General features: G+C 38.7%; 1 protein-coding gene across 1 annotated transcript in view; it reads right to left on the bottom strand.

Annotated features, from left to right (window-relative positions):
* Window positions 1-10389: 10389 nt before the first annotated feature.
* KAT2B (lysine acetyltransferase 2B) overlaps window positions 10390-13384 on the bottom strand; it is a gene marked incomplete at both ends in the record, with an annotated part of 90042 nt that continues 87047 nt past the window's right edge. Inside the window, one exon of the mRNA XM_084248104.1 lies at window positions 10390-10583. Within this exon, the coding sequence (XP_084104230.1) occupies window positions 10390-10583 (194 nt within the window). The remainder of the gene's footprint in view (window positions 10584-13384) is intronic.

The following is a 13384-nucleotide window of genomic DNA, read 5'->3' on the forward strand; positions in this document are numbered from 1 at the left end:
GAATAGTTCCTTATTTATTCAAAAAAAATCAAATATTAAATATGTGAATGTCAAGTGATTTTTTTGTATTTTTTTTTTTGAGATGAGAATTAGTTCAGTTGTAAAAGTTTATAGCCTATACTTGTATATACCTCATTAAACTTTAAGGCACTGTAGGTGCTTAGAGAACAATAAAGTTTGTCTGTGATAGTGCTTGTGTTTTTCTTCTGTTCTTTAAATATCAAAGGTAGAATACCTGATGGTCTTCTCACCTGCACTATTCTCACGCTTCCTGGGGGTTTCTCCCCACCCCACCCCCCACCTCCGTATTTCCTACAGCCATTGCTACAAAACTCTCTGCTCTCCACTTACTATCAACCTACCATTTCTCTCTTCCAACTCTGCACTGTGGAATTTTCAGGTCTATGATGAACAAATTGTTTTATTAGGTGACCCTTCCAATTCTGACCTCAACATTTTCTTGACTGCATAGCTGTATCTTTCTGTATTCCATAGTAGTCACACCAAAATCCTCTTCAGCACCCCAATTTTTCTATCTTTGATAGAATCACTGCTTTATATGATTTATATTCTCCCACCAAAATCTTACTTTGCCAGTTTGTTCAACAATTTCCCTTAGAAATAGTTCTTCGATTCTTTGACACTCCAACGTTTGTTAACAAATATTTAACATTAAATACAATTTAAAATTCTATTTCTCAGTCCTAGTAGCCACTATAGCGGTAGTTATCAAATTGGGGATAGTGCAGCTACAGAACATTTCCATCATCACAGAATGTTTTATCAGACAAGTTGTTTTAGGCAAGCTATGTCAACTATAGCCTACGGACCAATACAAACTGCAAGCAAGCATAGAATGATTTTCATTATTTTAAACAATTAAAAAAAAATCAATCTGTCATTTTAATGAAATACTAACTTTGAACTCCAACAAAATATTTAACATAATATCCTTAATTTTTATCTCTGACTGACTGCAAAGCCTAAAACACTTGTCTTCATAAGTCTGCCAATTCCTACTCTAGACCATTGAATTCCTTCACTTTTACTTTAGGTCATTCTCTTCTAACATTTTCTGTTCTAGCTTTGATCTTTATCTTCCCTTTATCCCCAAAGTCAGTTATTATTATTAATTTCGTGGTCTTGTATTTTTATAGATGTTGTAGATATTTCTGTGTTCTTCTGTAGCACTTACCCATCGACTTTTTGGTATTGTTTTGTACTTTAACATTTTACATGAGTGTTATATTGTATATATCTTTTTGCAGCTGCCTTTTATCTCAGCATTGTTTGAGCTTTCTCCATTTGGCAGATGTACATTTATTTTTTCCATTGTACAGTATTTTATTATAAATAAACCAGACTTAATTCTTTTGAGACGAAATTTGCTTCCACTTTTTCATTATTACAAGTTAACACAGTGAATATTCTGCTTCCTTGTACACATGTGAACAAGTTACAGTGGAGTTGATACCTAGCAGTGGAGTTGCTCTCTAAAGTACTTGTTCCAGTTCTGATACAATGAGCATATCACTCTCCTAACTCCTAATAAATCCATTTCCCTACATAGGAATTGCAGTATTCATTCAATGTTACTAGATATTGAAATTAACCATGTCAATAACTGAAATGGCTTCAATTATGAGACTATCTCACTGAATTAATTTTACAAATTCAAGTGTTCATTGGTCATTCCCATTCTCAGAATCCTTTATATCTTATTTCCAATCTAGTAGAATATCTTTTTCTTAATAAATAGAATGGATTTTGCACTGTTCTTATTTACATAAATTATGCATTGTTCTTATTTACATAAATTATAACTGTCTAGCTGTTACAGGGCAACTCCGCTCTAAAATGGGTTGCCAATTGTATGGGGAATATAAAAATAAAATTTATTATAAAAAAAATAAAGATGTAAAACAAAAAAATAAATAAATAAAATAAAATGGGTTGCCTGACTGTGGGTCCTCACCCGCATGCTCAAAAGGGAGTTATACTGCAGGCACACACAAAAAGTTAACAAAGGTTTATTTACAAGGAAAGGGGAATGAGAAATGTATAACTCAGGGAGAAAAGAGGGAGATAAAGTCTTAAATGTGTCCTACCTGTTCTGCGGACCTGGAATCCCAAGTGACCCGCCAAGACCAAAAGTGCCTAGCCAAGAGCAGGAGCCAAGTGAGCTTCAACCCCACTAACATGGCTGGTTTTTACTTACAAAATGAGAAAATTGCTGCTTAATTCCGCCCTTAGGTCCTCGCAACTTCCCTTCAGGGATCCTGGGATTTGTAGTTCCCAGTGTCTTGATGGAGTGGGGGTGGCATCCACAAAACCTGTATGGGATTCGCTCAGGACATCCTTTCTCCCTAACATTTCCTCATTTTCTACCTTGTTTAGCCTACAAGGTCTGTCCACCCTGTCAGCTGAGTGCATGAGGGATTCCCAACCCTGTGTGAGCTCAGAGTTGTTCAGCTTACCGTTCCCTGGAATTGTTCTTTATTGCTCTTCTTTACCTAGCTTCATGAAATTTCAACCTACACATGGCACAGATTAATGTTCATCTAAGACTCGGAACCCTGAGCAGAATTGCTCTTTCTCTGCACAGTTCCTTCCACTCCAGTACTTTTTTACTTTTTTTTTTTTTTTTAAAAGATTTATTTAATTATTTATACAAGTACTGGGTACACTGCTGAGGGGAGCAGCAGGTGTGGCAGGAGAGGTCTGAGCGCCACGTGGGACCCTCCTCCGGTGGCTGGGGAGCAGCCGGGGATCGAACCGGCGCTGCAGAGGCTGCGGGCAGCTTCGCAACCCAGCGCTCAACCGCTGCGCCACCAGGGGAGGCCCTTCATTCCAGTACTCTTAAGAGCAAATTCTAGCTTCCTCAAAACTTCAACCTCTCTCTTGACTCAGTGATGATACTGGATTCCCTCCCCTGTGCCACAATTATGAAGCTGCCTTGGGAAGAAAGGCGATATCAACACAGAGTTCACTCTGCTTATTTCCTTCTCTCTGAGAAAATAATCCTGTTATTCCTACTGCCCAGTCTGAAAACAGTTGCTTAATATATTTGGCCCGTTATTCTCATTTAAAATGGGTGTGCAAGTAATGTGATATGTTATACCTTCATAGGCAGACGTGGAACTCAATAATTGATCCTGCTTGGGATTCACTGGTTTCAAATCTTTATATCCTTAATCAACTAAAATTTCAGTTCATTGGATATTGCCTTTTTCTATTCTCTCCTTATGTAGTTTCTAATAACTATTAAACTTTAATATTTTTTTTAAGATTTATTTTCATTTATTTATTTATTTATACCAGCACTGGGTACAGTCAGAAGCGCGGGAGGGTGAGAGAATTCACCAGAGCCAGAGCGGGGAGCAGAGCAGGCAGAAAGACCGAAGTACACTGCTGAGGGGAGCAGCGGGCGGCAGGAGAGGTCTGCGCGCCATGTGGGACCCTCCTCTGGTGGCCGGGGAGCAGCCGGGTATTGAACCGGCGCTGCAGAGGCTGCAGGCAGCTTCGCAACCCAGCGCTCAACCACTGCACCATCGGGGAGGCCTTAAACTTTAATATTTAGCACCAATTGAGCCTGCCTCTGTTTGAAGTATTTAACGTACTGCAATGATCAAAACATTCTACCCTAATAGAATTCACATTTTTCTATGGACTATCCTGTCTCCTTGCTACTGTTTCCTATTTCCCATGTCTTTAGCTGTTTTCTTTCTGTACCATTTTCATTAGTTCTGTATTCTAGTTCACTCATTCTATCCTTGACTATGTTATATAGCCTATTTAACTCGTCAATGCTTTATTCTCTATTTTTAACAACTACCACTTCTTTCAAAGTTTTACTGCACTAATGTGTGCAGACCTTTACAGATTCTGGGATATGTGGAGGAGAGGGGAAGGAAATTAGGGAGGGTGGATTCCTTGGATTCATAGACATTAAAACCTAAGTCCCTGACTCAGAGATAGCAACTAGCAACGAAAGAATCACCGTATGTGTTGACCCTTGTTTTTTTTTTTTTTTTTTTTTTTTTAATTTTTTTTTTTATAGAGGCATGCTTTATTTATTTGTTTGCTGGTTTGTTTGTTTGTTTTGTTTATACATGCACTGGGTACAGTCAGAAGCGCGGGAGGGTGAGAGAATTCACCAGAGCCAGAGCGGGGAGCAGAGCAGGCAGAAGGACCGAAGTACACTGCTGAGGGGAGCAGCGGGCGGCAGGAGAGGTCTGCACGCCATGTGGGACCCTCCTCTGGTGGCCGGGGAGCAGCCGCGGATCGAACCGGCGCCGCAGAGGCCGCGCGCAGTTTCGCAACCCAGCGCTCAACCGCTGCGCCACCGGGGAGGCCCTGTTGACCCTTGTTTTTAATTTCCTGTTAGTTATATGACACTTTTGAGATTGACTTTTCTCCCTATAACTCAGCTATGTCCTTAAATTTATTGCATTTTCCAGCATTTCCAGATATTTTTAGGGGTAAGGTTTTTAAGTTATCTAATTGTTCGATACTGTGTAATCGCAATTTTCCAATCCATTGCCAAAATTTAGTTTTTTTCCTCACAAAATTTGATCATGTGTAACAGCCATTTCCTAGTTCCCTTAAAAGAAAATTCCGTATTCTTAATATGGCTCTTTTATGGTCCTGGAACATTACTACTATTTGCTCCCTCTTAATCCTGTCACGTTGGAGTCTCTCAGTTCTGTGATTCTTGCCTGCCTCGGGGATTTCTCGGCCTACATGGTTTCTGCCTGCCTTCTTCCAAATTTTGCTTAGTCAGTGTCCATTCACCCTTTAGCATTTAGCTTAAAAATAAGTTCTCTGGGAAACTTTCCCTAAGCACCTTCTTAACCAGATGTGCCTTCCTTTTTACAACCTCAGCACTGTATTAATAGAAGCTACAGAATTTCCTTATAGACAGGGCCCTGGAATGGAGATATTTTAAGTGCCTAGGAAACTTGAGATCACATTTGCTTAATAAGTATTAATTTTATTTAGCTTGTATGTTGATTGAAGTCACTCTGGGGGCCACCACTATAAGCTCCGCCTTCCATTATAGCACTCTTCACACCTATAATTACTTGTTCAATGTCTGACCTCCCCGTGAAAATGTAGTTGCAACTTTGAACATTTTGTTCCTACACACTTTAAGTTCCAGTAATCGTTAGTGGTGTGTTGACCACTAAATTAAAGTCCAGGCTCTTTAGCAAGATATTTCATGAACCTATCCAAACAGTCCACAACACATCAACCATCACCAACTTCACATTAATTTCTCACCCCTGAATTCACTTCGTCACATGGTTTACATTTATTCTCCAGTAGTAAGCATTAATTTTAAAAACTGACAGCTCATCTTAGTATCCTTATCATCTTATCCACAGAAAATGCTGTAGAAATATGGAATGAGATTAAAATGCATAGCAAATAACAAAGTAGAAAAAAATTGCAACTACAGTGATGATGGCCTTAATATCCAGATATTTCCTGTCTAAACAAGCTATGATGATGACTGCAAGCTCTGCAAAGTGTTTAAGAACAGAGACTGGATCAATACTACCTACATTTGACTTCTTGGTTAATGTGCTTCTCTGCATCTCAATGTTTTGATTAAATTGTTGCCAGGTTTGAATCGAGTTAAAACATGTAAAATGTGTAAAAAAAAAAAAAATGCCTCACACCTAGTTGGTGCTTGATTAAGCAGTAGGTCCTTGAGTAAGGAAATTACATTGATTATATGAATCCATGTAGCAGCCAAAAACTGATGACCTGCACTAAATGCTAGTTCAAACCCACTTAGTACTAATTCAGATAAAAACATTCATATTAACAGTATTTCCAAACGTCTGTTTGATTTGTAAATTTAGAGTGTTAGCTTAAAATCTTTCATAAAGTCTGACAGTTATTTCAAAGCATCTTCACATATCATTTAAACGAATCCTCACCACAGCTTTGAGTGAATAGGTGTGCAAGAAATAGACATGGAATGATGAATTGGCTTCCCTGGAACCAGACCTTGTGTTTTATCCACACATAAAGAGGTGTTGGAAAGTGGTATTTGTGCAAGAAAGTAGATGTGAAGATAAAAAAAAAATAAAAAGCAAGGTATCTAAAATATATTCCAGGTTGATACTTCTAGAAAAGATGGAGAAATATGGCCTGGATGGGGACTGTTGGGTGAGTTCACCTAGAACTGCTTGATCACATCCCGGGGCTTTCGTATTTCAGAGGCTGATGTCTAGCATTCTAATGAAAAGTGCCATCCTCTTCCCCAATCTTGCTTGATATTTTTACCAATAATAGCCATAAAGCTATTACTGTTAAAAACATCAAACAAGATATGGGGAGAGGAGGAATAGATAGTGAATACTACACCAAAACTAAGGTACTTCACAAATTAATAAATAAATTAATGATTAATAAATGTAATAACCAAGTAAAAAATGTAGAAGGAATTTCCTATAAAAGTAAGCCCACATCTACTGTGTGATCTATCAGTTCTACTCTTGGCTATTTCATACAAGAAACCAAACTTCCCAGTTCTCACCACCACACCCTAGACACACCCATATTCGTCTCTGCCAGGAAAAAAATGTTTATGTCAAGAAATCCAAATATATGTTTCAAAGTGAATTTTTTTTCAGAAAGTCAACTTAATCACTACCTCTTAATTAAGAATTTGTAAACTTTATGACTTTCCATAGTAGCTGCCCTTTTTCTTTTGGGGTTTTCACTTTTCTAAGAGGAGAATGCTAGCTAAGAGCTCGAACAGAACAATATGGAAAACACCAAGGGATAGCACCAGTCACCCTCCCCATGTGCCTCTTAGAAGCATATAGAGAAACATTCAGGGTTGGTCTGAAGAACACCAGCTTAAAGGCATGACAGATTATTAATCCATTCATAGTACCTCAGTCTGGTCTTCTTTCTACTTCTTAAGCTCCATAATTATAAATTTACTTCCCGGTAGTGTGAAAAACTCAAAGTGTCCTTTTCACTATTTTCTTCTAATGAATGATATTACCTATTTTTATTTATTTATTTTAAAGATTTATTTTTTATTTATACAAAGGCTGGGGTACAGGCCAGAGGCATGGGAGGGAGAAAGGACTCACCAGAGACAGAGCGGGGAGCAGGACAGGCAGACAGACCAAAAGCACTGCTGAGGGGAGCAGCGGGCACGACAGGAGAGGTCTGCTGCGCCCTGTGGGAATCTCCCTGGCTGGCCCAGAATCGAACTTGCGCTACAGAGGCTGCGGAGAGCTTCACAGTGCTGCACTCAACCCACTGAACCACTGGGGAGGTCCAATATTACCCATTTTTAAATAAGTATTGAATAATTAAAAAATATGTAGAAATAGGGCCTCCCCGGTGGCGCAGTGGTTGAGCGCTGGGTTGCGAAGCTGCCCGCGGCCTCTGCGGCGCCGGTTCGATCCCCGGCTGCTCCCCGGCCACCGGAGGAGGGTCCCACATGGCGCGCAGACCTCTCCTGCCACCCACTGCTCCCCTCAGCAGTGTACTTCGGTCCTTCTGCCTGCTCTGCTCCCCACTCTGGCTCTGGTGAATTCTCTCACCCTCCCGACTTCTGACTGTACCCAGTGCATGTATAAACAAACAAACAAATAAATAAAAAACATGCCTCAATAAAAAAAAAAAAATATATATATATATATAAAAAAAAAATATGTAGAAATTTTTTATTTGAGGTGGGATGAGGAGACTTATTCTCCATTCTATAGGTTTACTTACCATTAGAAGGGCATCCAGTACCTCCTGGCTTCCCTCTACCCCTCATGCCTTTCCTCCCCTTGGGGTGACTTACCTAGTGGGAAGTTCCAGTAAGGAACTGCAAGAGGTTGTTCTGCTCCTCTTTGTGTTCCACTGCTCCTCACCAGACTGTCTCTTTGGTGAGTCCTGCCTCCAGGGAGCACCGTGGCTGTTGGTTGAGCACAAAGCTTGATGACAGAAGCCCTGCCCCAGCGTGCAGAGCTGATAGCAGTTGGCTTGTTGATCACGTTCTGGGTTCAGTATGAGAAAGCCCATTTTCCCCAAGTATAAGCCACATTACCCAATACCCATTTTAGTAGCAATAAAGGTGATGTTTGGGCCACCTATGCCCTATTCTTTTGACTTCCCAGTTCAGAATTCAGAAGGGAAGAAGGCTACTGTCTATCGCAACTGGGTAGAGTATTCTATCCTTACAGGCAACATTTGCAGTAACTAAGAAGCTCATACATGACTGTCAAAATCAACTGTGTTTTCAATCTGTCTCACTCATCATTCATCTACTTTGCAGATGTGAAACAGGAAAAACTGGGATGGGGGTTGGGGGGGATCTAAATTTGTAAACGGGTAACAATCTTCTTCAGATGGATTTTTTCCTTTGTCTTATAAGTGACAGTTGTTAAGATGCACTGGACAAATCAAGAGATGCAATAAGAAAAACTTCCCATATATGCAGCCATTCCAAACATCTTCAACAAAATACTTAAGGACTAAGGACATAGTCAATGATACTGCATTTGCACTATTAAACTCAATCTGTGAAAAGAAAACACACCACCACAATGAGAGCTTTTTAAAATATAATTTAAAACTATTTTGTACCAGTACAATATATTAATTTTACAAATGTAAAATTTTATCAGTCGTTAAAGCATTTGCAAAAACCACACATCCTACATCAGCTTTATTGCACAATATCTATAAGAAAATATTAATTTTTAAATTAGAAAACATAAAAATGCTTTCAATATAGAAGAGACAATCTGATTTTAAAGACAAAACTCTATAAGAATGTCTACCCAGAAAATAACAAACTTTCACAGGATACCAAGCTGGACGGATGCTTCAGCAGATCCAGTACAAAGCACTGGTTGAAATCAGTCCAAGACACTTAATCCAAACTGTGTCATCATTCTTCTTAGAAACCTAGATGCCACTCAAGGTGTTTTCTTTTAAAAGTTGAGGCATTTTTCAGCGAGCATTCTGAGTATCTCTTACATATCAAAAGCAACACTTCAACTCAATAGCCATTTGCAGGGGTTTTGTTTTTTTCTTCTTCATGCAAATTATCTATGGCAACTGTTCTTAACAACTGTCAAATTATCATTTTAATTCATTTATGCCGGTAGAAAACATCAAATGAAATATATTTTCAAAACCTAGTCCTTTACAAAAATCAGTTTATAAATTTGTATAATAAAAATTAGTGTGGAGACTCTTATGATGGGATTCATTTGTTTCCTATTACTTGGTTCTCCCAGAGTTGGGATGGCAAATATCCCACCTTTTTATGTAGTGTTAATTGGTTAGTAAAGTCGCATGATGGATTTTAGTGGGCTAACACCCTGGACCTATATAACAATGTAGGTGTTAAAATATTGACAGCAAGCCAGGGTGGCGATTTTATTGCTCTCAGAATGAATAGAACCCGGGGATGCAAAGAGAAACATGTTCATAAACACATCAGTAGTGGGGTTGAGCATAGCATAGAAAAGGAAAACAAGTATCTTTATTGGAATAAGGGCTCACAAAATTTGGTACATAAACAGATAATACAGCTTTTCCTCTTAAAGCATTAAATCTCAGGTGTTTTCAGATTTATGACTGTAGCCCCGGGGAAATACCTTTTGGAACTTATGGCCTGCATAAGCAAGGTCAAGTATGACACATTGGTGTAGAGAAAATCATTACCAAAATAGTGGTTATACACTCACAAGTTTGTTGTAGGTAGACAGAATTATCAAAAAACCAGATGCTCAATATAAAAGTTTGCATTATTTAGAATTTCTTCCTTAGGAATCAAAGCAGTTACTAGAACTGCATTTTTCAGAACTGCTCAAAGCACCTCATCTAGATGAGTGTTTTTAAAAATATATATATATAAAGTCTACAATGAGACTTCCAGCATCACATATTTCACCTTTTATGAACTTTTTATCATGTATCCATTCCTTAAAGTCTTCAGAATAAAATAAAAATAAACTCTCACATTCCATTAGAAAAAAATGGACACATTCACTGTCTGAAAATTTTCTGGATTCCCCCAAATCTTGGTACTATGTGTGATCTCCTCATACACAGGTTTTGAGGAAACCCCTGATCATTCTATTATTGAATATTCAGCTAATGGACATGCCATAGAAAATTTACATTAATAGTGGTAAATAGATTAAAATCTATTCCATACAATAAAAATGTTCTAGACTTCAATTTAAATATGTATCTGAAAAGCTAAGGAGGTTTTTTTGTTTGTTTTTCAAAAGTGCTAATTATTACATTTACAAGTATCTTCAATACATTATGTCCAATTCTTTGTAAAACTAAACCACCTGGCTTTAGGCACACTGCTTGAAGACTTTCTAAGAAGCAGAGGAAAAAGAATCACTTGTCAATTAATCCAGCTTCCTTAATTTTACTGAAGAAGAATTTCTCCAGGATATTGGCACATTTGTAGTATTCACTCTCAGGGGGATTGTACTCTTTGCAATTGGTAAAGACTCGTTGTAAGTCTGCCATGAATAATTTCTTAGACACGTAGTACCTATTCTTGAGGCGTTCACTCATGGTTTTCAGATCTGCACAGGAAAAAAAAAAATTAGTATTCTCTGACTCTTCAACAGTAGCTGCCAAAAGAGATGGGTAAAGAAATCTGTGATCAGTTTGATTACATTTTTACCATCCCAGTGCCTTAGTTTAAGAGACATTCATATGATGGAGGAAAGCAATCCTTAAATCTGACATTCTTTTGTGAGGGTTCCTTGTATAAAACCACAGCATTTTAACATTGAAGAAAACTTCAGTGTTAGTTATCTGGCCCAATCCCCTATTCAGGACAAGGAAGCTAAGAAGATTAGCAGCGTTAAGTATGATGAACTAACCAGTGTTAGCTATTCATTCAGAATTATACAGAAGAGGCTCTGTCTACAAGGAGTGGAACAGGTGGAACCTTTGTATTGAATCGTTTTGTTACTTAAATCAAAACAATCAGACAGAGTTGTTCCACTAAATTCACGGTTGTTGTGGTGTTTTAGAGACAGAACTAAAAGTAGAAAAACTGATCATAAATACATCTACAGGTACTCCAGTGTGAACTTGCATGTACAATCATTCAAATGAATCTGTGTCATGTTCCAGCGAGCAAGTAAGAATGAAAACTTTAATCTATTTTCGAAAGCAAGCAGGCCTCATAAGATATTGTAGAAAGGAACATTTTCCTAATATGTCTACTTGCTTTAAACTGTATTATATTATATGAACACAGTCCTTCATTGAAAGGTGTAAGAATATAACAGGACTTCTTTAATCCTCACTCTCAAAAATGACCTAAAGAATTTCACGCAGATTAGAAAACACTAGTAGGCTCCTGGTTGTCACTAAATCTGTTTATCATTATATCTTATATTAACGATGCATGGAAAAATAAGTCAATATGACTAAAGAAGCACTTCTGACTGCCAATAACCCCCAATTTGTACTGCTATCAAATTTTCCAGAAGGAAAGAAACTTATAACCAAATACACTGGAATTGTCATTTAATAAGACAAAATACATCTATGGGCAACATCCCAAAATGGGAAGAAAATCATTTGCATCTAAATCCTAACCCACCACAAAACAGCAAGGAAAAAAATATGTTTTTCTGCCCATTTCCTCTGAATAGGCCTGTCTCAGATGTGTCTCATCACATCTGTGAGTTCACCTTTCAATTTTTCTTTCTTCTCTAACTGAAAGAAGGTATTTGGAAGGAGAAAAATGAAGTGCTAAGATCCAAAAAGGTTCAGCAAATGTCTCACCCTAGTGTGACTAAACAGATCAAGACTCCTCTCATTTAAGGAACAAAACAATGAAATTGTACTTTATAGGGTAAAAGTAAAGGTTTATGTTTCTCCATTTAAACACCTACCACTTAAGAGATGCTGCTCAGTCCAATATAGTCTGTACTAAGAGTCAAAAGGAAGATATGTGTAACCAAAATAAAAAAACTAAAGGGGGAGTAAGGGGTAAAACTTGACACAAAGAAGTTTATCTAAAAGTTCCACAAACTCTTTGGAAAAGGAAGTGATACGAAGAGATAGGGAGAGGCAAAAATAGAGCAGAAACAAAGCAAAGAATCTTAAAATGTTTGGACATTTCTGGATAATCACCAGGAATTCCTTTCTATATTTCCTTTCTGTTCTAAAGTTATAGATGGCATCTTTCTTCCTCTAAGCTTGTAGGAAGAATTTTCTTGGATTCTTTCAGATGACCAAATAGCATGGTTTAATTAAAAAAGAAGGGCATTAAACATCAGTGATACCAAATACGGAAACACCATTATTCTATTTCACCACCACCACTACCTCCAACTTGGGGATTCTGGGCAAATAGAAAAGCCATGCCTGGCAACCCACATGTGATAACCAGACCATGTTCTGTACACAATCCCTTATGAAACAACTCATTCATATGGGAGAGAAGGTTTTTTTGGACATGACGAAAAATGAAAAATATTTCTAGAAAAAGCCAAGAAGGGAATAAAATTGGAAAGTAACATTATTTATCTGTCAGTCTTGTTCTCAAAAACATGACCAACAAAGAGGGAAGGCTACACATTTTGCCCAAAATCTAAAGATAGGCCCCCGTCCCCAAAATAACAGAATTGCTCCACTAACCAGCTCCATTTAGCATTTTATTTATTTATTTTTAAAGATTTATTTATTTATTTATACAAGCACTGGGTACAGTCAGAAGCACGGGAGGGTGAGAGAATTCACCAGAGCCAGAGCGGGGAGCAGAGCAGGCAGAAGGACCGAAGTACACTGCCGAGGGGAGCAGCGGGCGGCAGGAGAGGTCTGCGCGCCATGTGGGACCCTTGCCTGCGGCCAGGGATAGAACCGGTGCTGCAGAGGCTGCGGGCAGCTTCACAGCCCAGTGCTCAACCGCTGCGCCACCAGGGGAGGCCCTCCATTTAGCATTTTAATTAACCGTCCATCATATACCTCAGCCCACCACTACCCAGTTCGAGCTCAGTTCGAGCCACAGCCAGGGAGCTAACCCCCATGGCTCAGCAGACCTCTCCTGTCTCGCCAGCTGCTCCCCTCAGCAGCTCAGTGGGGTTAATTTTCCTCTCAGCTATGTGTACAAGTTGCAGGCAGCTGGGAAGATTCACACCCTTCTCAGCCTGGACCAAGAAACTTGCAGAAAGCAGACTGAGTAATTACAAACAGAAACTGCAAGTCCTGCCATTGGAGGCCTTCAAAGTACATGCGGAAGGCGCTAAAAGGGAATTACTCTTCTCAAAGTCATATAACCTCCCAAGAGCGTTTCAAAAAAGGAACTGAGATGGCCCAAGAGATGTGGCCACAGGGTCAGTTAGCTTAAGTTTGAAATGGTCAC

Source organism: Talpa europaea, assembly GCF_964194135.1.
Source record: "Talpa europaea genome assembly, chromosome: 11".
Classification (NCBI taxonomy): Eukaryota; Metazoa; Chordata; class Mammalia; order Eulipotyphla; family Talpidae; genus Talpa; species Talpa europaea.